Here is a 26,440-nt window from a genome sequence, read left to right as displayed (position 1 = left end):
TGTAAACTGCAGCTGCCAAATACGTACACTCAAATTATTGACTCTCTACTTTAAGTTGAACCTGTCTATCTTTTCCGTTGTAGTGATTAGCATAGATTTTTCCATTTCTTTAATGTTTTATATATTATTCCCTATCACATTCATTGGCGTAAATTGGTAGTTCCAGTTAATACAATTTAATTTTTTTTCTGTCCTTGATGCTTCACCTCAACAAAGTTTCTTGTTATGAAACTCAATTCCCTCATCCCTTTGATTCCTACACAATCGAGTTATGAATTCTATTGTCTGCCCAACGAACCAAGGACTATTCGATAGAAAATTTGTTGCTGTAGAAAGTCAATTTTGATTATTACAATTTTTGAAATAGTTTGCATTGCAACTTTTTCTTAAAGTAATTTTAGTTTTTTCCCCTTTAATTTGAGACTGGAGAAGAATATAAAGGGAATGAAAGATTATTGAGGTGCCTATAAACATGTCTGCGACTTCGTGATGAAAGGAAGTACTAGAGAACAGTGAATATGAATGATCAAAAAGCAGATGATGGCAGAAGTCCATTTTTCTTAAAGAAGCAAAAGAATGCAAATGAGTCTCCAAAGAGAAAATCTTAACTTAAGATTAGACAGAATTTCCGATACGGCAATATTAAGGAAGAAAAAAGTAATGGAGACATCACAAGATTTGTTGTAATAATATCGTTTAGTTTACTTAAAATATGACATAATTTTCAACATTTTCACAGCATTCAAGGAGAACTTTTCCATCTGCTTCGCAGTCTTCTGCGAAAATATCTTGATTTTTGGTGTTTTGCCTTCTTTGGGTTACAATAATATACGTGAACAGAAGATTTTGCCTACCTTCCTCTCAAAAATAATGTTTGTGGTTCTCGGTGGGTGTTAGGACTTGCAACGTATTGTTATATCATGGATTATAGTTATGTTATTTATTAGCTTAAATGTTCAAAGTGAGTTTAAGAAACTGATGTTATGCCCATGGACAACCCCAGCCATTGGGTAATACTGTTGGAATTTCCAACGCTTAACACCCATCTTCGGCTGAGAGAAGTTATTTTATGATTAGGATTTCCAGCATTATTCTTTGTCGGACTAAAATTGCGAATCTAAATTAAAGGTACCGCCAAACGAATACAATGGCTGGGCTCCAATAAAAGCTCAGCGACCATGCCTCTAAGTGCTACGCTTTACGCGACAAGGTAGCCTAGAAGCCGCTAATGGGACTTTATCGGGAGTACGTCTATGGGTGTTACACCTCCGTATCAGTACTTAAGGAGGGTGCGAAACTGAAGAGGCTCTCCTTTCTCGCTACTTCATCACGGACTCGTGCGCGCTAGATTCTTCTCGTCAACATTCTTTAAATAACGTATCTCTCGATATTGTATAGTTGTTAATGTTACCAATAAACCTTTGTTAAGTTAAGGTTTAGTTTCTTTTATACGCGAAAACAGTGTCTCTGAGACTGCGAACTCAGGATGGTCCTTCATAATCAATCAATCCAGTCCACGATCTAGTAGTAGTTCACGGTTATCGTATCGAAAGGGGTGAATCGACCCAACCACGTACACGCGCCAAATTTGGATCAAACAGTGGGAGGAAAAGGAAGGTCGTGGTGGTTTAGTGGGTAGGTCCATGGGCCGACTCTTGCCCATGCCATATTTGACCGTAATAAGGCCCCGGGGCGAGGAGGAAAAGTATCCAGGGTAAATCCTATTCTACCCGGTCTACCGAAGAGCAGACCGGGTGTCTTAGGAAGATTTCACCTTATGAGAAATAAAAAAATTAGCCCGATCAGATTAACGGGAATATTTCTGAGTTATGTACTCTTCAATATACCTATAACAAGGTTAAGTTCACTATGTAATTATGCTGTTATTTTTAATTTAACTGTTAAAAGTCATCTTTATCGACAATAATCATAACTAAAATTATCCAGGTACTTCACTTGAAGATGACTGATTAAGGACCATACTTCATTTATACGCTTGTGAGGTAATGCAATGTAAATCTATGTTTACAGATATGGGTTATCATAGGTCAGAATAAGTGTTAGGAAAATGAACGAGTGCAAGGTACAAGCACATTTTCTTTCAAAAAATTATACATGATGTCATGAATTTATTTGAGGAAATTTTGCACACTTTTGAAACAGAATTACCTTTATTTTCTAGATCCACCTCTATCCAATGCAAATCAGGGACCTGTAAATGATAGTTATTTTTCTGCGACTAACTATTAACAATTAAGATGAATAATTTATGATAATGATTACAAGTACAACTTAAATAAAAAAATATAAATAACAATAATAAACAATAATTCGTCCATATTTTATAATTAATTACAACACAAATAAAGAAATTGATATGTTTTAATCTTTTGCTATCCATGTATCTAGAGCGAAAGAAAATGTTAACACAATTGATTTAAATCCAATGGAAACTGATATAATTGATAAAGAAACATATATTTTAATAAGCGTATTATGTACATTTTCTTATTATTTTATTAGGCAACTTCCACGTACACGCGTTTTTAGTGGTAAGTTGAAAATTCGACCATTTGATGAAAATACAGGGTGTAACATAAATAGGGGTTTTCGTTTTGACACGACATAGACTTCAAAAAACCAACCAATATTTTTATATAAAATTTTTTCGAAATTTCAAAAACAACCGAAATATGTGTTTATAAAAGTTTTAATAAATACATATCTTTAGCTACTTACTCACTCCGGGACTGGCTACAACAGGTGTTAGAAATTGTCTCCATTGGTTTTATTTGCACAAATAGTTGCTCACCTTATCCACGATTCTGTGCATGCTATTAGAAGAAATGGTTATCTTCTAATTTATTAATTTAAAGTAGCAGCATATTAATTGCGCCTTTAGGCACTAATAGTATCAATAGTGATAGGTTATTAAAATAACACCTGCAGCTAAACTTCACGACTGATTTTTAAGCGTCATAGGTAAATTGCATAAAAATAGTAAACATTAAATATTTTTTGAGTTTTTACAATAGCTAATAATTTTTTGTGAGACATTTTATTGCCTTTACATTTAATTTACTATTTTATGCAGAAATGGATTTAGATTTTATACAAAAATATAATTAAAACTCATCTGCGCATATTTCATTTTTGTTTGAGATTTCGAAAAAATGTTATATAAAAATATTGCTTTGTTTTTTTAGGCGTATGTCGTGTTAAAAGGAAAACCCCTACTTACGTTACACCCTGTATAATAATTCAAAGAAGGGCTTACCGCCTTAGTCCTGACGAGCGACAAATAGTTCAGTATACAATTGATGAACTATTAGAAACAAGTATAATTCAGCCTAGTTGTTCTTTATTTACGAACCCAATATTGCTTGTTAAAAAGAAAGACGGCTCATATCGTCTGTGCGTAGATTGCCGTGAATTAAGTGCAAATACGGTTTCTGGTAAGATCCCTTTGCCGTTTATTTCCCATCAAATCGATCGAACATTTGGAAATGTACGGCACAATAAGGTGGTTTGTTTGAGAATCTGTTAAAATAATTCGGATTTTGTGCTTTAGAATTTCTTTGTTTTTATTAGAATTTTACTTGGTTAGTGTATTACAGAAAATAGGTTCATTTCTCTCAATATAAAATAAAGTGAAACAGAGATAAGAAATTCAAACGTATAAAAATGCGCATATCTATGTATTATTTTGATGGAATTAACTGATGCCTTTAACAATCCCCTGGTGACAGTCGATTGGTACTGAATAACGTTTTAAGCGGTAAACAAATCTCGAGAGGTCAGTGCTGCCGGCTCAATTTTCAACCCATAAAACATCATAAACAAGTATCCAAATATCAACGAATTCAATTCATCATATTCATTCGACATAACTAAGTTATGCTGTAACGGGGAAATGTGTAATAATTTATAAATAAGTAAAAATTCTGAAACGGTGAGAGATCCGCCAACCAATCGACCGTCCAATCGGTCTGGCATATGGTCAGATCGATCTTCAGGCAGATAGACCGATAATCAATCAATCGACCCTTTGATTGACAGAGATATAGTCCAACTAAATGGCCGTCAAATAGATAGAGATAATTGAAGTCAGAATCAATGTTGGGCGTGGTGGGGTCTAACTATTATCAAGTTATGGGTTTTGTGGTGTTTGTTTGGATACAGTGGAGTCTCACTATTGCGGAGACTGGTGTGAGGGGTCTGTAGGGCTTAAATTTCATCAAGCTGTTATTAATGAAGTGTAAGTGCTGTGGGACTTGAATATTTCCAAATCCAGGGAAATTTTATGTCTATAGTGGGGCCCAACTATTGCTGAGCTGCATTTTCATGTGGAGCCTACACAGAAGTGTGGTAAGTATTAGTATTTCCATTATGCACTTTAGTTTTTTGGCTTATCAATTGAGAGATATTTCTTGGTCAAGTCCTGGGGGTGGAATAAAATAAAAATAAAATTTGAAGGTTTTGGAGAAACAGTTCGGTAAATTCTAAAAAAAATCAATAAAACCCATATTTCAAATAATAAATAATATATTTCCATAAATAAAATAATACATAACACTTGAATAACACAGTAGCTCAAAACCCTTGAGAATTAAACAATAATGATGCACCTATATTTTGTCTCTCATTTTCAAGGATTTTGCCCCACTGTAGGTGACTTTAATTGTATTTTATGATATAAATTGCCACAAAAAAGTCTGAGAATATGAAAATTGAATTAAAAAAAATTATAATGAATAGTCGTTTTTAAATCGTCAGAAAATTAATTAATTGGCACATAAGCGAGGCAGATTTCCCGCTATTTTTCATTTTTCAAAAAACCTCATAATCGTTATCACAGTGTCACAAGGCCTATTGTTAAAAATATGTCTCAGAGGCATTAATTAAGTTTGTTCGCTCACAACTCGGATTAATTATTAAAAATTCCATAATTTTAACATTAGACCTTTTTCGGACAGTCCACTTAGTCTTTGACTATGTTATTATTTAGCCTAATTACCAAAGGTATAAACATACTTACGAAATTGTCATGGTCGGTGAAAACATATGAAACCGACGTGACTTGAGAAGGTATTGGGAATAAAATACAAAACTAACTAATTAATACTATCATATTTACATTCAAAAACACTTATTTAAATAACTTAGTGGCGTAGCACCAAATCCTAAAGAAGTATTCGTCTTTCCTAAGCAATTTGCCCTTTTGGTAGGATTTTATATCTGCATCCATGCTGTTTTCTCGGAGCCAGGAAGTTGTTGTTTCTGAGCTTCGAGAAGTTGGTTCTCGTTCTGAGGTCGCTTCTCTAAAGTCGTCTTGATCCGCATCTAAATGTAGATTTGGTTAGAAGGATTAAAACCCTTAAAAGGTTTGACTTACCGCCAGATGGCAATACTTTGAAGGGCTCATCTGACTCTAAGGGACCGCTCATTCCAATTTCATTTCGGGCAAATATGCGGATTAAGTATTCATGGTCTTCTTGTAGATCACGAATTGTGAATTTCTGCACTCCCTTGGGGGTTTTGCCGATTTCCATCCACATGGTCTTCTTTGTGTCCTATATAGAAGACCAGAATTGAATTACTTGTAATCATAAAAAAAGCCTCATATTTACCTTGATAGCAATGTTATAGCCCAACAAGGGAGCTCCACCGTCGCTTTCAGGTATACCCCATTCAACCACAATAGCATTGGGCCCTATAGTACGTATCTCCAAAGGAGCAGTAGGTGGCGATGGTACAGCTGTCAGAAAACATTTTTTTACCACCTAAAAAACTAAAAGAAACAAAGAAACATACTTGCCAAAGTCCTCATTTGTACCACACCGGTCTGAGCAGGAGCACTGAGCCCTACAGCATTTTCTGCAAGAACTCTAAAAACATAATCGCTCTTTTCCTTTAGGTTCTCGAAAGTGTATTCCAAGGTGAATTGTTCTAGAGTGGAGACTTTCTCCCATTTTGGTAAATACTCTAGTTTTCTTTCAACGACATATCCGGTGATTTCACTTCCTCCATCATTGAGGGGAGTGCCCCATGTTAGAGTGGCACTGCGACTTGTCAGATCTTTAACGCTGAGGTTGATTGGAGGTGATGGAGGAGCTGTATTTGTTGAAAATTATGTTAATTGATGTCGTAAATAAGTTAAAGTTCAACACATCAAAACAGCAGCTAAGAAGCAATTACTTACTTTTATGAATAGCTCTAGCTGGCGGAAAAATACCAAGCAAGCAATACATCGTTTCATCAGTTTTAGCAAAGTGATACTCAATTCCTATAAAGCAAAGCTCAACTCAGCAATACCCACACGAGAAATAAAAACTTACTTATTCTAGATCCAGCTATAAGAGATTCTTCTGGACAATAAGGATCGCTAGTTCCAATGGCATTCCTGGCATAAATCTGGAAAATATATCCATGATCCTTTTTAAGTTCGTTCACAGCGAAATCTGTGACGCTTCCTTTGGTGGCTCCAATCTTCTTGAAGTCTCTCTTGGATTTAGTGTCTTTCATCTCGATTATGTATTCCAGGATTGGTGAATTGCCATCTTTCTCGGGAGCTTGCCATTGAATTGTGAAAGATTGAGCAGTCATTCCAGATATTTCTAAAGGTCCTCTTGGTGGGCTTGGTCTGTCTCCCACTTTGAGTTTAGTCCAGGTTTTTAAATCGAACTTCTCAACCCAGCAGGAATATTCATATTGATCTTCTAAAGTGACCTTGTTGACCACTAATTTCCTAAAGGTTCGGTTTTCAGTCATGTTAAACCTATCACTTTCTTCAACCTTTTTTCCATTCCTCCACCAAGTGACCTCAACATCTTTCTTTGAAAGCTCAACTTCAAATTCTGCCGTTTTTCCCACAATAGCTAAAGTTTCCTCAGGAAGAGGAGTGATCCATTCACAAGTGGGCACTTCATTCACGGTAAGAGTTGCACTTGAAGATTGTTTTCCTACTTTGCAAGTATATGTTCCTCTATCATCACGATCTGATTTGTAGATCTTCAATTTTTGAGTTTTTCCATCAATGGAGAGTTGAATATGTTCAGAGAATTGAATCTCTTTGCCGTCTTTATACCATTTAGCTAAGGCATCTCCTTTAGAAAGTTCAATCTCAAACACAGCTTTTTCACCCTTGGTGACTATTTGGTCTTGAAGAGGTGTAATGATTTCCGGAGGGAGTTCTATGACTGTTACATCAGCTTTACATTCTTCTTCTAGGAGTCGACAGGTGTACTCTCCTTCATCATGAATTGAAGTGGAGCGAATTAGTAATTTACGCACTCCTCTACGCTTCTCAGTCTCGAACTTATCATCAGACTCACCAATTGGAACTCCATCTTTCAACCACACTACGTCAGCTGTATCAGAAGTAATCTCAACCTCAAGAATTGCATTATCTTTCTCAGTAATCTCCAAATCTTGAAGTTTCTTAACAAACTCCAACTTCCTCTGCTCTACCTCGACTGTAGTCTCAGTTTTCTGGTTCTTTACGGTACATTTATAAGCGCCTTGATCATTCTTACTAATATTCTTAATGATCAGTTTATGAGTTCTTCCATCATGAATCACCACTCTATGATCCATTCCACTGATCTCTGTGTCTTTATACCACCATTTGGTTCTGACAGAGTGAGAAGTCTCGCACTCAAGCTCCAAGGTTTCTCTCTCGAAGGTCTTGTAGTTCTTTTCCAGTTTTTTGGTGAACTTCACAGTGTCCACTTCAACGTTAACAGAAGCCCCATGGGAGACTCTGCCCATGGTGTTGGTCGCCACGCATTTGTAGTTTCCAGAATCCAGCTCTGAGTTGGTTTCTTTGATTGTAAGCTCGATATTTTCTCCATCGAAAAGAATACGCACTCTGTCTGAGGGCTCTAGGGGTTGGTTGTTGAGCAACCATGTTACTTCTGGAGTAGGGTTGCCGGTGACTTTAGCCCTTAGAATTAAGGGAGTTTTCTCGGGAATGTTCTGTTCTTCGAAGCGTTTCACGAAGAGTGGAGGTTCAGAGTTGTCAGGGAATTCTAGAAAGTGATGAAATTGTATTAGATATTAATGCTTCTCGTAGAAAAATAGGAGGTCGTGGGATAAGCAAATAATAACACAGCATAGCATTGAAGAAGAAAATTTATTATTGAGAAAGCAATAGCGAAGCTCTTCAGCAGGTTCATCCTAAAATCAAAAAAGCAGTTAGAATAAGCTTTATCAAAGCGCTCACCTTGCACAGTAAGGAATGCACTAGTTTCAGCAGAACCCAAAGCGTTCCTAGCCTTCACTGTATATTCAGCAGTGTCACTAGGATAAGCATCTTTTATAGTGACAGTATACGTATCACCATTCCTCTTGGGAGTAGGTGTCTCCAAAAGCTTTTCATTTTTGTACCACTGAATTGCCGGCTCAGGATTGCCCACAATGGTAGTCCTCAAAGTAATGTTCTCCCCTTTTCTTATAGTAGAAGAAACTAAAGGCTCCACCACTTCTGGAGCCTCCTTTTCGGTGGTGCGCACCCTTAAGGTGAACTCAGCAGTGGCAGAACCTTCACTATTTTTAGCCACAATCTTGTAACGACCTTCCAATTTCTTTGTCATCTTGGTGATCTTAATACTGGTGTTATAAATGTAGGTTTCATTGGTAGTGGTAATAGTAACATTTTCCTTGGAAGAAATTCTCTTTCCGTTCCTATACCACTTGATTTCAGGTTCAGGAATTGCTGCCAAAACTGCATCAATAGTAACATCAGTTTCTTCAGGAATGCACTGAGTCTTGGGCTTCTTGGCAAAAACTGGAGGCATACCCTCTAGGATGTCAGCCAATGAAGAAGTCCTTGATAAGCTTTTTCTGGAAATTGAGTGAGTTCTATCTGATCCATGAGACGATAATGGACCTTCTACAGTTAACTCTGCAGTACTTGATGCGAAGCCAGCTGAATTCTTTGCTACACAGGTGAAAGTTCCTGCATCTTCGGGGAAAACTTCAGTAATGAGTAATTGAACTACATTGTCTTCAGTGTAGAACATTTGGAAATCTGCTGATTCCTTGATGATATGTGTTTGTCGGAACCATGTTATCTGAGGTCGAGGATATCCCTCTACCTTACACTCGAAGATTACTAAGAAACCATCATGGGTAGTTATAGGTTTCAGTTTCTCTAGGAATTTGGGTGCTTTAGGCTTCTCTGGTGCTTTGGGTTCTGAAAAATTTGTACTCTAATACTCAATCATTCGGAAATTAATTGAGACTTACTTTCAAGTACTGGTAGCTTATCAATCTTCTCATTTAATTTCTTTTGGACGAACTGAATGTATTGTGGTTCATCCATGAGGATGTTAGCAGGTACCCAACCGCTGTCTTCAGTAAGATGCTTCTTAACGAACCACCATTCTCCTTGAGTCTCTACCACATAAACCTTCTCTCCTTCTACAAGATCACAAGCCTGCTCAGCTTCAGCATCGTAGAATGTTACCGAGTAATACACGTCTCCTTTTTGGACTTCTTCTTCATGGACAATAACTATAGTCTCTATTTCTTTTTCTTTGGTGATACTCAGAGAAACATCAGCTTCTGCAACAAAATTAGTACAATATATTTCTCATTTCCCACCAAAACCAAAACTTACCTGAATAAGACACAGAATCCTTCCTCTTAGGCTTAATCTTAATTTCCACCTCCGCACCTTCATAATCTTCTTGCTTGTATGGTTTCTTTAAACTTAAACTCACATCCTCCTCATCTTCATTCCACACAGAGTATTTTCTAGGAGTTTTCCTTTTGAATGCCACGTGGAAGCTTTCAGACATTTCTTCATCATCCAATGGCAGTTCTTCTGCATCACTACCCTCATCGATAATTTCTTCAATTGCAGGCCCTTCGCTTTCAATTTCTTCAATAATTTTCACCGATTCTTCAGCAGCTTCTTCTCCGAAGGTGAGCTGCCTTCTAGGTTTTTTCAGCTTAATTTTTGATGATAAACTTATTTCTTCTTCTGCGTATGAATCAAGAGAAATGCGGAATTCTTGTTCCACATCCTCCTTGGTCTTAGATAGTCTAGGCCTGAAGGTGACAGATGGGATTTCTTCCTCTTTTTCTTCTTCTGGCAATGAAGGTTTGCGGACGGGTTTGAGTCGGGTAACAGTAAGTTCATCAGCACCTTCTTCAGATGGAGTTTTTTCAGGTTTGGGCTTCTTTTTTATCTTAACCTCGACCTCTTCTTCTTCTTCAATTTTTGGTTTTGGAATAGTAATTTCTGCTTCCACTTCTTCGGTCTTCTCTTCAGGTTTGGGTGGTTTTTTTATGAATACAGCTTCAGCTTCCTCTTCTACTTCAGGTTCTACAGGTACATATTTCTTCACTGAGACTTCATCCTCGCCTTCTTCTGTTGTAGGTTTCGGGAGTTTCTTTTGTTTAAATGATCCTTCGGTTTCTTCTTCAGACGGTCTTTTAATTGTCACTGTTTCAGCTACATCTTCAGGCTTCTCTTCTTCTGGTGCTTCAACAGGTACATGTTTTTTGACTGTGACTTCATCTTCCCCTTCTTCTGTTGTAGGTTTTGGAAGTTTCTTTTGTTTAAATGATTCTTCGGTTTCTTCTTCAGACGGTCTTTTAATTGTCACTGTTTCAGCTACATCGTCAGGTTTCTCTTCTTCTGATACTTCTACAGGTACATGTTTTTTGACTGTGACTTCGTCTTCCCCTTCTTCAGATTTCTTTGGAGATTTTTTGGGTTTCTTTATAACGACCTCAGTTTCTTCTTCAGTTGGTGGTGGTTTGACCAAGACATCTTTTTCCTCTTCCGTAACTGGGATATGCTTCTTGACTGTTACTGCGTCTTCTTCTTCTTCTGGAGGTTTTTCTTCTTTTGGTGGCGGTATTTTGATTTTTGCTTCAACGTCTAATTCTTTGAGTGGTTGTGTGATGGAGAGTTCTTCAGGTGCTTCTTCAGATTTGTCTTTGATGACGACGTGTTTTTTAATAGTGATGTCATCTTCTCCGTGTTCTGGTACTGTTTCTTTCTTTGGTGGTACTTTTACTTCAGCTTCAACTTGTTCTTCTTTAGGTTTCGGCTTGATAATCACTTCTTCATTTTCCTCCTCTTTCACTTCAAATGGAACGTGTTTCTTAATAGAGACTTCATCTTCACCCTCTTCAGGAAGCTTCTTTTTCTTTTTTGGTAGTTTGATCTCAGTTTCAACTTCTTCTTCTTTAGGTAGGGGTTTAATAGTAACTTCTTCAGATTTTTCTTCTTTTTCTTCAACTGGTACATGCTTCTTAATAAGAATTTGGTCTTCACCTTCATCTGGCACCTTTACTTCTTTTGGTGGTATTTTTACTTCTGCTTCAACCTCCTCTTCCTTGGGTTTTGGTTTAATAGTAACTTCTTCAAGAAGTTCGACCGGAGTATGTTTCTTGACTGTGGTTTGATCTTCTCCTTCATCTGACTTCTTCGGTTTTTTCTTTGGAATTTTCACCTCAGTATCCACTTCTTCTTTAGGTTTAGGGACAACTATTTCTTCCTCCTCATCTGGTTTTTCAACAACTTCAAGTCTCTTGATTACAACCTCAGCTTCGGCAATTTCTTCAGTTGTCTCAGGTTTCTTTTTGATGGTTATAATTGCTCCTTCTTCAGATGGAATAGTAGCAACTTCTTCTTCGGGTTTCTTCACAATAGTTATTGCTATCTCTTCTTCTTTATCGGATTTCTTGGGGGCTTTTTTAGATTTAGGTTTAATGGACACAGTTACTTCTTCTTCTTCTTGAGTAACCTCTCTTTCTTCTTCGACAGGAACTGGTTTTTTAATTGTAATTTCTGCAGGAGCTTCTTCCTCAACCGGTGCTTTTACCGGTGCAGGTTTAATGGATTCTTCAACTTCTTCAGTAGGTTTTAGCGCAGAGATTGTTATGACTTCCTCTGGTTGATCCTCTCCCTTCTTGGGTTTCTTTGTTTTCTTCTTTATAACTACCTCTTCTTGGACGTCCACAGGTTTTTCTTCTTTAGCAGGTACAGGAGCTATTTCTGCCTGAAGTGATTCATCAGGAGCTTCAATTTCTGGCTTCTTCAACTCTAGCTTAGCTTCCTCTTGGGGTTGTTCTGCTTCATTTTCCTTCACTGGTACTACCACTGTGACTTCTTCAGCTGATTCCTTTTGTGGTTGCGGTGGTTTGATGGTTAAAGCAACTTCTTCGGAAGGTTTCTCTTCTTTTTTCTTGGGTTTCTTAGGTTTCGCCTTTTTAATAACTACTTCAGTTTCAATTTCAACAGGTTTCTCTTCTGGTGCTTCCTGTATTACTGTAAATTCTGCGGATGTGTCCAATGGCTCCTCTGGCTTGGCTGGTTGTTCGGCTTTCTTCACAACTACTTCAGTGATATCGCTTTCAACCTCTTTAGGTTTAGGAATGAGCACTTCGGCCTCTACTTCTTCTACTGGAGCTTCTTCTTTCTTAGGTTTCTTTTTCTTTAGGACTACACTTTCAATCACTTCTTCCTCTTTAGGAACTTCCTCTTTCTTTGGTTGTTTCTTCTTTTTAACAACAACTTCCTCTTTAATTTCTTCAATTATTTTTTCAGTTGAAGTTTGTTCTGGAACTGGTATCTCTTCTTTTGGTTCTTCGACAATTGGTAATTCCGAGGGAACGAAGGGAGACGGAGCTTCTTCTGGTCCTTCTTCAGTTGTGACTTCCTGGAAAGTAACTCCCTGTTTTTCGACAATTTCAGGAATTTCTGCAGACTTCTCCTCAGCAATAGCTTCTTCTATAGGCTTTTTAGGTAGTGGTTCCTCTTTCTCGACTGTCAATTCTACTACTACTTCTTTTGATTTTGGTATTTTGCCTTTCTTCTTTTTAACTACAACCTCCTCTTCTATAATCTCCTCAATTTCTTCTTTAGGCTGAACAGTTACTTTGACTTCAACTTCTTCTGTTTCTTCAGGTTTCGGGGCTTTTTTTATCACCACCGTTTCAGCTTCAACCTCCTCAGGTTCAGTGGCTTGTTTCTTCTTTAGTGAAACTTTCACTGTTTCAGGGGTTTCTTCTTCCTTCTTTTTCTTTGGTTTAGGCTTGAAGACTGCTTCAACCGGCTCCTCCTCTTGTGGAATTTCCTTCGAAATAGATTCTTCTTTTTCTGTTAGTGGAGTTTCTTCAGGAGTTTCCTTCTTAGGCTTGGTCTTTTTCTTTTTCTTTTTCAAGTCATCATCAATAGTAGGAACGAAATCTATTTCATCATCAGGTCTTGGTAATATTTGTTTGGTTTCATCAGGCCTTTCGGGAAGAACAATTTTTACAACTTCTTCCTCTTCTTTCTCCTCAGGTCTCTTCACGGGTTTCAACTGGAATTCTTCAGGTTGTTCTTCAGGTTTAGGTTTTCTTGGAGCTGTTTTGGTGATTTCCTCCTCAGTATCTTCTTCGTGAGGTTTGGGCACACCCTTTTTAATAGTTATTTCTTCGGTTTCAGGAACCGGCTTCTCTTCCTTCTCCGGTTTTTTCTTTCTGATTTTTTTGACAGTTTTTTCTTTTTCTCGTTCTTCAGGACTTGTAGGTTCGTAAGTCTCTTTTTCAGTATCTTCATGTGGGAAGTCAAATGGCTCAAAATGTGGACCTTTAACACCCGCCTTCGGTTCCTTTCCAGAAATGTCTGTCTGCTCAGGTACAATAGGTTTGATTTTAATAGTTTCTTCAGGAGTTTCTGCTTCCTTCTTTTCAGGTCGTTTTTTCAGTGTAACCATATCGGCTTCTTCCTCCTTTTCGGGTTGTTTCTTACTTTTACTAATCTTGATTGTCACCGGCTCAGCAACTTCTTCTTCAGGTTTATCTTTAGGCTTTCTCTGGTACTTAAATGCTTCATCTACTTCTTCCGGCTTTTTCTTCTTCAATTCTTCAACTTCAAGATCAAGTTTGTCAAGCTCCGTCAATTCCTTCTCTATATCCTTAAACTTCTTCGGTCTCTTCTTTTTGATTTTCTCAGCTTCTTCTATACTCCTGGAAATGATACCATTTTCTCTTACAGATCCAATTATGCTAATTTGGAGGGATTGCAGTATTTCATTGATAGGTGGGAAGTCTACCCAGTTTATCCTGCTCTTGAGCTTTAGCTTTGGTACCTTCATTTCAGTTGGTTCAGTAACGTCTGGTTTCTTCGAAGCTTTCTTTAATTTTATGTCTGCTAATTTAACTATTTCAGGAGTGAGATCCACCACTTTAGCCTTTTGAGGTTTAACTTCAATAGTTATTATTGGAAGAAGTAAAGGTTTTTGCTTCTGCGGTTTTTTGGGCCTCTTTCTAAATTCATCATCTACAGTTTCACGCCCTTTCTTTAAATCTTCCAGTTCTTGATCGAGCTTCTCCAAGTCACCAGGTTTAGAAACCTTCTTCTTTTTCTTTGGTTTGATGGTTGCAGCTTCTTCGATGTTTCTAGATATAATTCCATTCTCTTTGATTACCGGTTCCAAAGGTTTGACGAGAGGTACTTGGTTAGCCTCATTTACAGGAGGAAATTCCACATAAACAATTCGACTTTTTAATCTGAGACCTAAAGCTTCAGGTTTTTTGGCTTCTGGTTTTTTAGGCAGTTTCTTTTTCTTCTTTATATCTTCCACTGGTACTGGAGTTTCTGTAGGTTTGATAATTTCAGGCTTTGTGCCTTCATCTTCTTCTTCAGGTTTTTCAAATGGTTTTAATTGCGGTTTCTCCTCCTCTTCTTCAGGTTTAGGTTTCTGTTTATATTTGCGAGTGACTTCTGGTTGTTCTTCTTCATCTGGTTTCTTTAGTTTTCCAAGTGCTAGTCCTTTGTCTTCTGGAGCTTCTTCTGGTTTAGCCTTTTTCTTCTTCTTCAGCGGCACTTTAATTTCCTCAGGCTCTTCCTTTTCTTGCACGGGCATTTCCGGCTTCTCAAAATCAAGCTTCTCGGTTTCGATATCTTCAATGTCAACTGGCTCAAATGGTGGAACCATGACATCCTCCTCTTCTTTGTCTTTGGTCAATTTCTTCTTTTCTGGTTTCTTCTCTTTCTTCTTTTCAGGCATTAATTTCTCCTCTTCTTCAGGTTTAGCAGGTAGTTTCTTCAACAATATCCCCTCTTCTTCTTCAGGCTGTTCAGGCACCTTCCCTTTGCCAATTTTAAGTTCTTTCTTTTCTTCTGGTTTTTCCGCTTTCTTCTTAGGTTTCTTTTCATATTTAAAAGCGTCGTCCACAGTCTCAAGATCTTTCTTTTGATCTTCATAATCAAGATCCAGTTTTTCGAGATCAGGTAGTGGTCTGTCAATATCCTTCATTTTCTTGCGTTTAGGTTTCTTGATTTTCTCTGCTTCTTCGATGTTTCGAGAAATAATTCCATTTTCTCGTTCTATAGGTTCTAGATCAGTAATTTTCGGAAGATGCTCAATTTCATTTTCAGGAGGGAATGGAACGTGAGTGATCCTGCTTTTCAATCTAGGAATTTTATCTTTTTTGACTTCTTGCTTAGGAATAGGACGCTTCGGTTTTTTCACTTTTTCTTCAGGTTTTTCTTCGGGTTTCTCTACTGCCTTTTTCAGCTTCTTTTCAGGTTTTGATTTTTCTTCTTCAACTCCCTTGTCAACTTCAGGAGCTTCTTCTGGCAAAATTTCTAGTTTAACTTCTTCTGAGACTTCTGCAGCTTCTTCTGGAGTTTCTTGTTCAGGCTTCGGTTTTAGTTTTGGAATCCTTTTCTTGATTGTCTTAGTTACAGTTTCACTTTCTTCCTCAATTTCTTCGCCTTTCTCCGTTTCTGGGATTTCTTCAGGGACATCTTCCTCAATCTTCGGTTTTTTCTTAGGCACCTTCCTTTTCTTTATAACCACTTCAGTAACTTCTTCATCTTTGAGCTCTTCTATTTCCGCTCTTGCAGGTTTTGGTGGGAAGGCTTCTTCAGCTTTTTCTTCTTCCGGTTTCTTATCTTCGGGAGTATGTTGTTCGACTCCATCCAAAACTATCGATTCCAGAGGGCTAATTTCTTCTTCTTGAACTTCTGAGGTAGATCCCTTGCGTTTTACCTTCTTAATGATCTTTTTCTGCTTGGTCTTCTCTTTGTCTTCATCAGGAACAGGAGAAATTTTCATTTCGATGTCTGGACCTTCAAAAGTGACTATAGTGTCATGCTTCAGGACGCTGTCAATTTCAACCTTAAATTCTTCTTCTTCCTGATCCTTTTTGTGAGGTTTAAGTTTAATTTCATCTTTCTCTTCATCTGGGAGTGGTTTTCTGGGTTTCTTCACTATGACTTCTTCCTCATCTTCAGGTTTTTCCTTCTTTGGAATTCCCTTCTTAATTTCGATTTCTTCAGTTTCAGGTTCAGGCTTCTCTTTCTTCTTTTTCTTGTATTTTGGTTTTTCTTTGTCAGGCTTCTCTTTATCTTCTTCCGGGTATTCTGGTCTCTCGTATTTCTCCCTGTCAATTTCATCCTGAGGGATGTCAAATGGCTGAAGTTCTGGTTTATCAACGGCTTTTTGCGGAAGTTTTTCTTCAGGAGTTTTCTTTTCTAGATCTTTCTTCTTCAATTTAACCTTTTCTTCTGTATGTTTCTCTGGAACTTTCTCACGTACCTTTTTAAGTTTCACAGGCTCAGCTTCTTCTTCTTCGGGAGGCATCTTGCCCTTACCTAATTTAATTTCTACAGGCACTACTTCTTCTTCTTCAGGCTTCTTCTTTGCAGGTCTTTCATATTTATAGGCATCATCTATTTTTTCAGGTTCCTGTTTTTTGAGTTCTTCAAATTCAAGGTCCAGTTTTTCCAGAGATTGAACGTCTTTGTCGACATCCTTGAGTTTCCTGCGTTTGGTCTTCTTGATTTTCTCGGCTTCTTCGATATTTCTTGAAATTATTCCATTATCTTTAACTGCACCAATATGACTGATATCTAGTGGTTGTAAAATTTCTCCCATTGGAGGGAATTCTACCCAGTTGATCCTGCTTTTTAGGCGTAGTTTTGGTACTACCATGTGCAATGGTTCTTTGGCATCAGTAGGTTTGCGTTTCTTCAGTTTTATCTCTGCAAGATTGACTTGAGGAGTGAGGTCTATCACTTTCGCTTTTTGTGGCAAATGCTCCACAATGATTACCTTCAGTGGAACTAATTTTTCCTTCTTAGGTTTAGGTTTCCTCTTTTTAAACGCTTCATCAACTTCTTCAAGAGGTTTTTTCAAGTCTTCGAATTCTTTGTCAATTTTCTCCAAGTCTTTTATTCTTGTGACCAGTTTCTTTTTCTTAGGTTTGACTTTTTCAGCTTCATCAACATTTCTTGACAAGATACCATTATCTCGATAGACTGGTTCTAGGATTGTTATTAAAGCTTTTTGCTCTTTTTCTCCGAATGGAGGGAAGTCAAGTCTTTCCAACTTGCTTTTCAAACGGATTTTGGGAACTGTTACTTCTTCAATTGGTGCCTTCTTGGTTGGTTTTACTTTTTTTAGTTTTATTTCTGCAAACTCTGGTTTGATTTCAGTAATGACAGGAATTTGCGGCTTTTCAGCAGGAATTCTTTTCAACAACTGTTTAAGTGGTTTAGGAGTTTCCTTGAATTCCTCTTCTGCTTCAATTGATTTTTTGACCTTCTTCACTGTCTTCTTTTTAGGTTTTTCTTTCACTTCTTCTTCAATTGCAGTTTCTTGAGGAACTTCCTCAATTCCTTTTACAATTTCTGGGATTCCTTCCTCTTTTTCTTGAGCTTCTTCAGGTTTTAATTCTTCCTCATCACCCAAATCTTCCGAAGTCTTTTTCTTTATTTTCTTAATTATCTTCTTTTTCTTTCCAGGTTTATCTTCTTCTGGAGATATTTCCATTTCAATATCGGGTCCTTCGAATGTAACGATGGTGTCATGCTTCATGACAGTTTCAGCACCAACCTTGAAGGACTCTTCTATTTCTTCTTTTTTGTGAGGTTTCAATTTGACTTCTTCCCCTTCTTCTGGAGGTTTCGGCTTTTGTTTTTTCTTTAGCTTGATTTCAGGTACTTCTTCTTCGTCTTGAGGCTTAGGAACACCAGGTTGAAGTTGTTGCTCAATAGTTTCAGGCGCTTCTTTTTCCTTTTTCTTTTTAGGCTTCTTTACTTTTTCTTTTTCCTTCGGAGTTTCTTCTTCTATTTCTGGTTGTGGTAACTCAAGACTTTCCCTTTCTGGGGATTCTCCCTCTATATCATATGGTTCAAAAGGTTTAAAGCCTTCTTCAGTTTCTTCCTTTTTGGGTTTTCCTGGAACCTTTTCTTTCTTTGCTGGTTTAGCTGGTTTTTCTTCAATAGGCTGTTCTTCAGATTTGTCTTTTGGCACCTTCTTTAATGTAACTTCTTCCCCTTCTGGAAGTTGTTCAGGAATTTTTCCTTTCCCTAACTTTAACTGTTTTTCTTCTTCAGGTTTAACTTCTTTCTTCTTTTTAGGTTTTTTGTACAATTCCTTGTCAACAGTTTCCAAGTCTTTCTTCTTCAAATCTTGCACCTCAAGATCTAACTTTTCAAGATCCTTCAAATCTCTCTCGTAGTCTTTAACTCTGATCTTCTTCTTCTTTGGTACTTTTTCTGCTTCTTCGAGGCTCCGTGAAAGAGTAGCGTTATCACGATAAACAGGTGGGAGTTCAGTAACATTTGGTATTTGTTGGGCCTCGTTTTGAGGTGGAAATGGAATATAAGTGATTCTGCTTTTTAATCTTGGAATTTTGTCTTTCTTCACTTCTTTTGGAGGTATGACTCGTTTTGGTTTCTTGGAAGGAGTTTCGGCAGGTTTTTCTTCCTCTTCAGTTTCTTTCGGTTTCTTTTCCTCAGGAACTTCAATTTCTCCTACTGGTTTTTCCTTTGGAATCTTCTTTTTGATTTTCTTTATAATCTTTTCAGATTCCTCAATAGTGATTTCTTCTGGAATCTTTTCCTCTTCAAGGGGTTGCTCCTCTGTGGGTTGATCCTCGAGTTCCTCTGTAATAGTTTTCTTTTTGATAATCTTCTTTTTCTTTACTATTTTTCCTACTTCTGTTACGGTTTCTTCTTTTGGCATTTCTTCTCCTGCCACAACAAATGCAGGAGTTTCCTCTTCAGGCACCTTAGGTCTAATTTCTTCAGTTATTACTTCTTCAGGTGTTTCTTCTACAGTGGCTTCTTGAGGCAAGAGTTCTTCCTCTTCAGCCTCAAATTTAACTCCCTTCTTTTTTATCTTTTTGATCTTCTTAACTTTAGTTTTTTCAGTATCATCTTGAGGTTTAATTTCCATATCAATATCGGGTCCTTCTGAGGTAATAATGGTATCGTGTTTCATAATGGTTTCAGTTGCTACCTTGAACATCTCTTCAGTTTCCTCCTTTTCGTGAGGTTTGAGCTTAATTTCTTCGCCTTCTTGTGGAGGTTTAGGTTTTTGCTTCTTTTTAAGCTTGATTTCAGGTCCTTCTTCCTCTTCCTTAAGTTTGGGTATTCCAGGTATGAGCTCCTGTTCAGGAGTCTTTGTTATTACTTTTTCCTTCTTCTTTTTAGGCATTTTTACCTTTTCTTTATCCTTTGGTACTTCTTTGCCTTCAGGTTGAGGAAATTCAAGTTCTTCCTTTTCTGGAGATTCCCTATCTATATCATAAGGCTCAAAAGGTTTAAATCCTTCTTCTGTTTCTTCCTTTTTGGGCTTTTCAGGAATTTTCTCTTTCTCCTTAGGTTTAACAGGTTTTTCTTCAATTGATTCTTCTTCAGGTTTCACCTTAGGCACTTTCTTCAACGTAATTTCCTCTCCTTCTGAAGGCTGTATAGGCACTTTCCCTTTACCCATTTTCAACTCCTTCTCTTCTTCGGGTTTAACCTCCTTCGTCTTTTTGGGTCTTTTATACGATTCTTTGTCAACAGACTCCAATTTCTTCTCTTTCATATCCTCTACCTCAAGATCTAACTTCTCTAGTTCTTTTAAGTCTCTTTCAATATCTTTAACCCTGATCTTCTTCTTCTTTGGTAGTTTCTCTGCTTCTTCTAAACTGCGTGAAATAGTGCCGCTGTCGCGATAAACTGGAGGAAGTTCCGTGATTGCTGGTATTCGTTCTACTTCATTTTGAGGGGGGAATGGAATGTGAGTGATTCTGCTTTTAAGTCTTGGAATCTTTTCTTTCATTACCTCTTTGGTTGGAATTTTGCGTCTAAGCTTCTTAGCAGGAACCTCTCCAGGTGCTTCTTCGTCAGGAATTTTTGTTGGCGATTTCTTCTTTTCAGGTACATCAGGTGTTGTAATTTCTTCTTCAAGTTGTTCTTTAGGAACTTTTTTCTTAATTTTCTTTGCAGGTTTTTCAGCCTCCTCTTCATTCAATGGTTTTTCAGGAATTTCTTCTTCTTCAACAACTTCAATTGGTTGTTCATAGAGTTGGTCTTTAATACCCTTTTTCCTGATTATTTTCTTTTTCTTAATAACCCGCTTGCCTTCTTCAATCACAGCTTCTTCTATTGGAATCTCTTCTTCATCTACATCTTGTTCAGGCATTTCCTCTTCTAGTATTTCAGGTTTCACTTCTTCAACTGTGACAATTTCGGGTATTTTTTCAACTCTGACGTCTTGAGGCAAAAGCTCTTCTTCTTCAGTTTCCAATTTTGTGCCCTTTTTCTTGATCTTCCTTATTTTTTTCATTTTAGTTTTCTCAGTGTCATCTTCAGGCTTAATTTCCATTTCAATATCCGGTCCCTCGAAGGTAACAATGGTGTCATATTTCATCACTCTATCGACTTCAACCTTGAATTCTTCATCTTCTTGCTCTTTTTTGTGTGGTTTAAGTTTTATGTCTTCCCCTTCTTCTGGAGGTTTGGGCTTTGTCTTCTTCTTCAAGGAAATTTCTGGTTGCTCTTCCTCTTTGGCAGGTTTAGGTACTCCAGGTAAAATTACACTTTCTTCAGTCTCCGGCTTTGGCTTCACTTTTTTCTTTTTGGGTATTTTGGGTTTGTCTGGTGTAACTTCCTCCTCCTCTTCTTCTATTGGTTTGATGGGTTCATATTTCTCTAATTCAGGTCCTTCATGGTCAATGTCAAAAGGCTCAAATTTAATCCCTTCTGTGTCTTTGTCAGGTTTCTTTACGCCCTTCTTTTTCGGAGTACTAGGCTTCTTGGCGGGTTTCAGCTCAACTTCTTCTATAACTTCTTCAGGTTTTAGTGGAATCTTCTTCAATGTCACCGATTCTTCAATATCTTCAGGTTTCTCAACTTTGCCTTTACCAACCTTAAATGGTTGTGCTTCTTCTTGTAATTCAGGTTTTTTGCGGGGTTTCTTCTCGTATTTAAATTGATCATCAACTTTCTCTAATTCCTTCTTCTTGAGATCATCCATTTCTAAATCCAGTTCTTCTAGGTGTTTTTGTTGCAAATCTTTATCTCTAAGACGACGTTTCTTGGTCTTCGGTACCTTCTCAGCTTCTTGAACATTTCGAGACAAAACTCCATTGTCTCTATAGACAGGTTCTAGAAGAGAGATTCTAGGTAATTGTTCTGCTTCAGTTAATGGTGGGAATGGCATATGGTGAATTCTGCTCTTGAGTCTTGGGATTTTCTCTTTGGTTTCTGGCAATTTCTTTTGGGTTGGTTTCTTGGGTTTGCGTAATTTGATATCAGTGAATAATGGCACTTCTTTGGCATCTACAATTTTCACCTTCTCAAATTTGATTTGTTTAATCTCTAAAGGCATTAGGACTGAAACTTCACGTCTGAGTTGTTTGGGTTTCTCTACTTTTTCCTTCTTCTTAACCACTTTCTTTTTCGGCCCTTTTTCTTCGTCTTGCACAGTCACAGTGGTCTGAGGAGCTTTTCCTTCTTCTTCTGTCACTATAATCTCAGTGACTTCTTCTTTTTCGCCTTTAGGCTTTTTGATGATTCTCTTCTTAGTGATTCTTTTCTTTGGCATGCCTTTTTCATCAATAATTTCCTGTTCTTCAATTTCTTCCGGAAGCTCATGTATGTACGATATGGTTGCTTCTGAAGGTTGCAATGGAGCAACTCCTTTAACAACTTCTTCAGTGCTTTCTTCTTCCGTAATTGTAACTGTAGTTTGAGGTTTCTTCCCTTCTTCTTCAACTGTGATAATTTCAGTTGTCTCATCTTTATCGCCCTTCTTCTTTTTGATGATACGGGTCTTAATCTTTTGTTTCTTCTTTCCTTCTGGAGTAATGGTTTCCACAATTTTAACTTCTTCAGGCATCTCAGTGATTTCTTTAGGTTGTTCGAATTTAGGTGGTACCAAATCAAGTGGTATTGTACGAATTTCAACAACTACAGATGTTTGCGGTTCTTTGCCTTCTTCCTGCACTGTAACAATGTATGTATCTTCCTGCTGATCTCCTTGTTGCTTCCTAATAGTTCTCTTCTTTGTGGTTTTCTTCTTTGGTCCCCATCTACCCTTGATTTCTTCTTCTTCAATCTCCTCAGGCAGTTCTTCTATTATAACTGGTTTTTCTTCGAGTATTTCGTTAGGTGCCTCAATTTCCTCTATTGTTACCGTGGTCTCTGGAGCTTTACCAACTTCTTCTTCGGTAACAATATGAGTAATTTCTTCTTTGTCCCCTTTTCTTTTCTTGATCGTACGTTTCTTAGTGATTTTCTTTGGTCCCGATTCATCTTCAACGACTTGAATTTCCTCTGGAAGTTCTTCTACTGCTATTACCTCTTCTCCTTCTTCTATTTCTTTAGGCTTAATATCTTGTCTTTCCTTTTTGATGATTTTCTTCTTAACAATTTTTTTCCGAGGTCCTTCTTCGACTACAGTTTCAGTAATTTCCAGCTTTTGTTTAGGAATATCTTCAACGAAGAATGGTGCTTCTTGCTCCAGAGATGGGATTGCCAGGTCTTCAATAATATCCTCAGGTATGTAAGTTTCCTCTATTGTTACAGAAGTCTGCGGTTTTTTGCCCTGTTCTTCAACGGTAACTGTAAGTATAGTTTCCTGTTTGCTTCCCTTGCGTTTTTTAGTCACCTTTTTCTTTATGATTTTCTCGCCTTCAACTTCAATTTCTTCCGGAAGTTCTTGAATGATTACAGGTTCTAAGACTGGAGTTTCTTCGATTGCAGGGATTTTTTCGATAGTGATGGTAGTTTGAGGTTTCTTTCCTTCTTCTTCTCTGACAACAATTTCAGTGGTTTCTTCTTTGTCTCCTTTGCGCTTTTTAATAGTTTTCTTCTTGATTGTGATCTTCTTACGTCCCTCAGGGGTTTGTTCTTCAACTACCTCAGTCTGCTCCGGAGTAACCTCTACAGTCGCTGATTCTTGAGGCAAGAATTCTAATAGTTCTTCTTCTGGCAGTTCTTCAACTACCACAGTAGTTTGCGGTTTTTTCCCTAACTCTTCTACAGTTACTATTTGAGTTACTTCTTGCTTGCCCTCCTTCTTAGTTTTGATGACTCTCTTTTTAATTATCTTCTTGCCTTCATCTACAATTTTAATCTCTTCAGGGAATTCTTCAGCCAACTCCAATTCTTCTACAATAACTTCAGGCTTCCTTGTAATTTTCTTCTTAATTACTTTCTTTTTTGGACTTTCCCGCACGTCAGTTTCGATTACTTCAACTTTGTCTTTGATTTCCTCTATAAAGGCTGGCTTGGTTACTGTGGGAGAAGGCACCACAAGTTCTTCCATTAGGTCTTCTGGAATATCAATTTCTTCAATTATAACTGAGGACTGAGGTTTCTTCCCAGACTCAAATAGGGTTACTACTTCGGTGGTTTCTTGCTTGCTTCCTTTGCGCTTCTTAGTGACTCTCTTTTTGATCACTTTCATGTCCTCAGTAGTTTGTACTTCTTCTGGTAGTTCTTCAATTATAATACTCTCTTGATCTTCTTCAATCACAGGCAGAAATTGAAGAACTATGTCTTCGGGAAATTCAACTTCTTCAATTACAACTGAGGTCTGAGGTTCCTTTCCCTTTTCTTCAGTGACTAAGATTTCAGTTGTTTCCTGCTTGTCTCCTTTTCGTTTCTTGATGATCTTCTTTTTCTTGGTTACCTCTGTAGGACCTTCATGAGAATCTACTGTAGTCACTTCTACATGTCCAGGAATATCTTCTAAGAGGACTGAATGTTCAGGTTTGAATGTTGGTAGTTCGTCTGCTATTTCTTGAGGATAATCAATTTCCTCTATAACTACTGAAGTTTTAGGTTCTTTGCCTTCTTCTTCCACAGTGAAGATTTGAGTGACTTCGTGTTTGCTTCCTTTTCTAGTTCTTATTGTTCTCTTTTTCACTATCTTATGATCTTCTTCTGGTAGAATATGAATTTCTTCTGGAAGTTCTTCGGCCACTATAGGTTGCAACTCTTCTTCTTCTTTAGCTATCTTCTCCTCTTTTTGAGTTACTTTCTTTTTGATCATCTTCTTCTGAGGACTTTTTTTAGTGGATACCTCAATAACGTCCACTTTATCTAAATCTTCAACGAAGACAGGTTTTTCTAGTTTAGTTGTAGGTACAATAAGTTCTTCAAGGACTTCTTCAGGCAAGTCTACCTGCTCGATTATGGTGGAAGTTACAGGTTTCTTGCCCTCCTCTTCCACTGTAAAGACTGTTTTCGTCTCTTGCTTATCTCCCTTCCGAGTTTTAACCACCTTCTTCTTAACCACCTTCTTTTTTGTCTCATCTTCGTAAACTTGGATGTGCTCAGGGGTTTCTTCTACAATAATAACCGGTTGTTCTTCAACTTCAGGAAGTTTCTTCACTTGTTCTTCTGGGAAATCTATTTTTTCCACTGTAACTGTGATTTGAGGAGTCTTTCCTTCTTCTTCTACAACTATTAGTTCTGTGTTTTCTTGTTTGCTTCCACGTCTGCGCTTAATAACCTTTTTCTTAACAACTCTTTTCTTCGATCCTTCTTCTGTAGGGACTTTAATTATTTCCACAATTTCAGGGATTTCTTCAACGATGACAACCCGGTCTGATTCTATTTCTTCAGGAGAAATTTTTGGTGCTTCAAATTCTTCAATTGTTATTGTAGTTTCAGGTGCCTTGTGCTCTTCTTCTATAGTCTGAATTGTTGTTACTTCTTCTTTATCTCCTTTTCTCTTCTTAATCACCCGTTTTTGTATAACCTTTCTTTCAGGAACTCCCTCTTCATTTATAGTCTCCACCACTTTGATCTCTTCTGGGAGTTCTTCCGCAATAAGAGGTTGTTCAATGTCCAGTTCTTCAAGTTTTTGTTTCTTCTTCTTGATTATTTTCTTTACTCTGCGTTTCTCGACTACTTCTTCTTCCTCCTCGTCAGGCGCATGCAAGCCAGGAACCTGTTTAGACATAGCTTTCTTTAGAAGTTCCATATGAATCATGTCTTCAACTTCTTCAGGTTTGGCTTTTTCCTCTTCTATTAATGGAACCACTAAGTAACCATCTTTGGTTACCAAAGGCGTGGCCTCTTCTATTTTCTTCGGCTTTTTCACTTTCTTAGTTTTCTTTTCAATAGTCTTCTCAGTTTCTTCAATTTCTTTTACAGTGACTGTTACTTCTGGAGCCTTGCCTTCTTCTTCTACAGTTAAAATTGCTGTTTCTTCCTCCTTGTCGCCTTTCTTGGTCTTGAATACCTTTTTCTTGATAACCTTCTTCTTGGGGCCTTCATGAGTGTCTACAACAGTTTCAATTACTTGTTCAGGAATTTCTTCAATTACAGTATCTTCTTCAGGCTTCAATTTAGGTAGTGGTTTGAATTCTTCAGTTGGAATAGTAATTTCTTCAACAGTTACTGTAGTCAAAGGCTTCTTCCCTTCTTCTTCTACAGTGACAATATGGGTTTCTTCTTGTTTATCTCCCTTTCTCTTCTTTATTACCCTCGTTTTAGTGGTCTTCTTCCTAGATCCCCATCGGCCCTTTACTTCTTCAATTTTTACATCTTCCGGTAGTTCTTCAATGAAAACTTTTTCAACCGCAGACTCTAAAGGCTTAATTTCTTCTTCTATTGCTTCTTGGATTACTACTGAGGTTTCAGGTACTTTTCCTTCTTCTTGGACGGTGAAGATTTCAGTGGATTCTATTTTACTTCCGCGGCGTTTCTTGATAGTTCGTTTCTTGAAGATTTTCTTTTTGGGGCCTTCAGCAGTCTCCACTTCAGTTTCAATGATTTCTTCTGGTAATTCTTCAATGCTTGGCACTTCCTCAACTGTAGGCCTCATTAGTTCTTCTTCAGGTACTTCGACTTCTTCAATGGTCACTGTGGACTGGGGCAATTTCCCCTCTTCTTCAATAGTGACTATAAATGTGTCTTCTCTAGTATCACCTAGCCGTTTCCTTATAGTCCTCTTTTTGATAACTTTCTTCTTCTTTTTGCCATCTTCGGAAGTTCCCTCTATAACCTCAATTTCTTCAGGCAGTTCTTCGATTAATGGAACTTCTTCTACAGGTTTTTGCGACATTACAGTCTCAATGGTAACAGATTCCTTGATCTCCTGTACCGGCTTACCTTTAGCTTTAGGAAGCTCCTCAGGCACCTCACCTAAAAGATATTAAAGAATATGATTTATGAAACATACATTTTGTG

General features: G+C 37.5%; 1 protein-coding gene across 11 annotated transcripts in view; it reads right to left on the bottom strand.

The window, feature by feature from the left end:
• Nucleotides 1–4,527: 4,527 nt before the first annotated feature.
• The window catches only part of sls (sallimus), a 99,601-nt gene continuing 77,688 nt past the window's right edge, over nucleotides 4,528–26,440 (bottom strand). For 7 of the 11 annotated variants that reach the window (XM_066401787.1, XM_066401789.1, XM_066401794.1 and 4 more), the window contains 9 exons: nucleotides 9,623–26,395; nucleotides 9,250–9,567; nucleotides 8,225–9,196; nucleotides 6,339–8,030; nucleotides 6,203–6,286; nucleotides 5,815–6,114; nucleotides 5,631–5,758; nucleotides 5,396–5,573; nucleotides 4,528–5,343 (listed from right to left, as the gene is read on the bottom strand). In XM_066401787.1, the coding sequence (XP_066257884.1) occupies nucleotides 5,150–5,343; nucleotides 5,396–5,573; nucleotides 5,631–5,758; nucleotides 5,815–6,114; nucleotides 6,203–6,286; nucleotides 6,339–8,030; nucleotides 8,225–9,196; nucleotides 9,250–9,567; nucleotides 9,623–26,395 (20,639 nt within the window). In that variant the 3' untranslated portion in view covers nucleotides 4,528–5,149. The remainder of the gene's footprint in view (nucleotides 5,344–5,395; nucleotides 5,574–5,630; nucleotides 5,759–5,814; nucleotides 6,115–6,202; nucleotides 6,287–6,338; nucleotides 8,031–8,224; nucleotides 9,197–9,249; nucleotides 9,568–9,622; nucleotides 26,396–26,440) is intronic. The other 4 variants (XM_066401786.1, XM_066401790.1, XM_066401792.1 and 1 more) reach the window with 4 other exon arrangements.

This window comes from Euwallacea similis, chromosome 23 (assembly GCF_039881205.1).
Source record: "Euwallacea similis isolate ESF13 chromosome 23, ESF131.1, whole genome shotgun sequence".
In the NCBI taxonomy this organism is placed as follows: domain Eukaryota; kingdom Metazoa; phylum Arthropoda; class Insecta; order Coleoptera; family Curculionidae; genus Euwallacea; species Euwallacea similis.
Note: the sequence above shows the minus strand (reverse complement) of the source record. Positions and strands in the feature narration are given on the sequence as shown.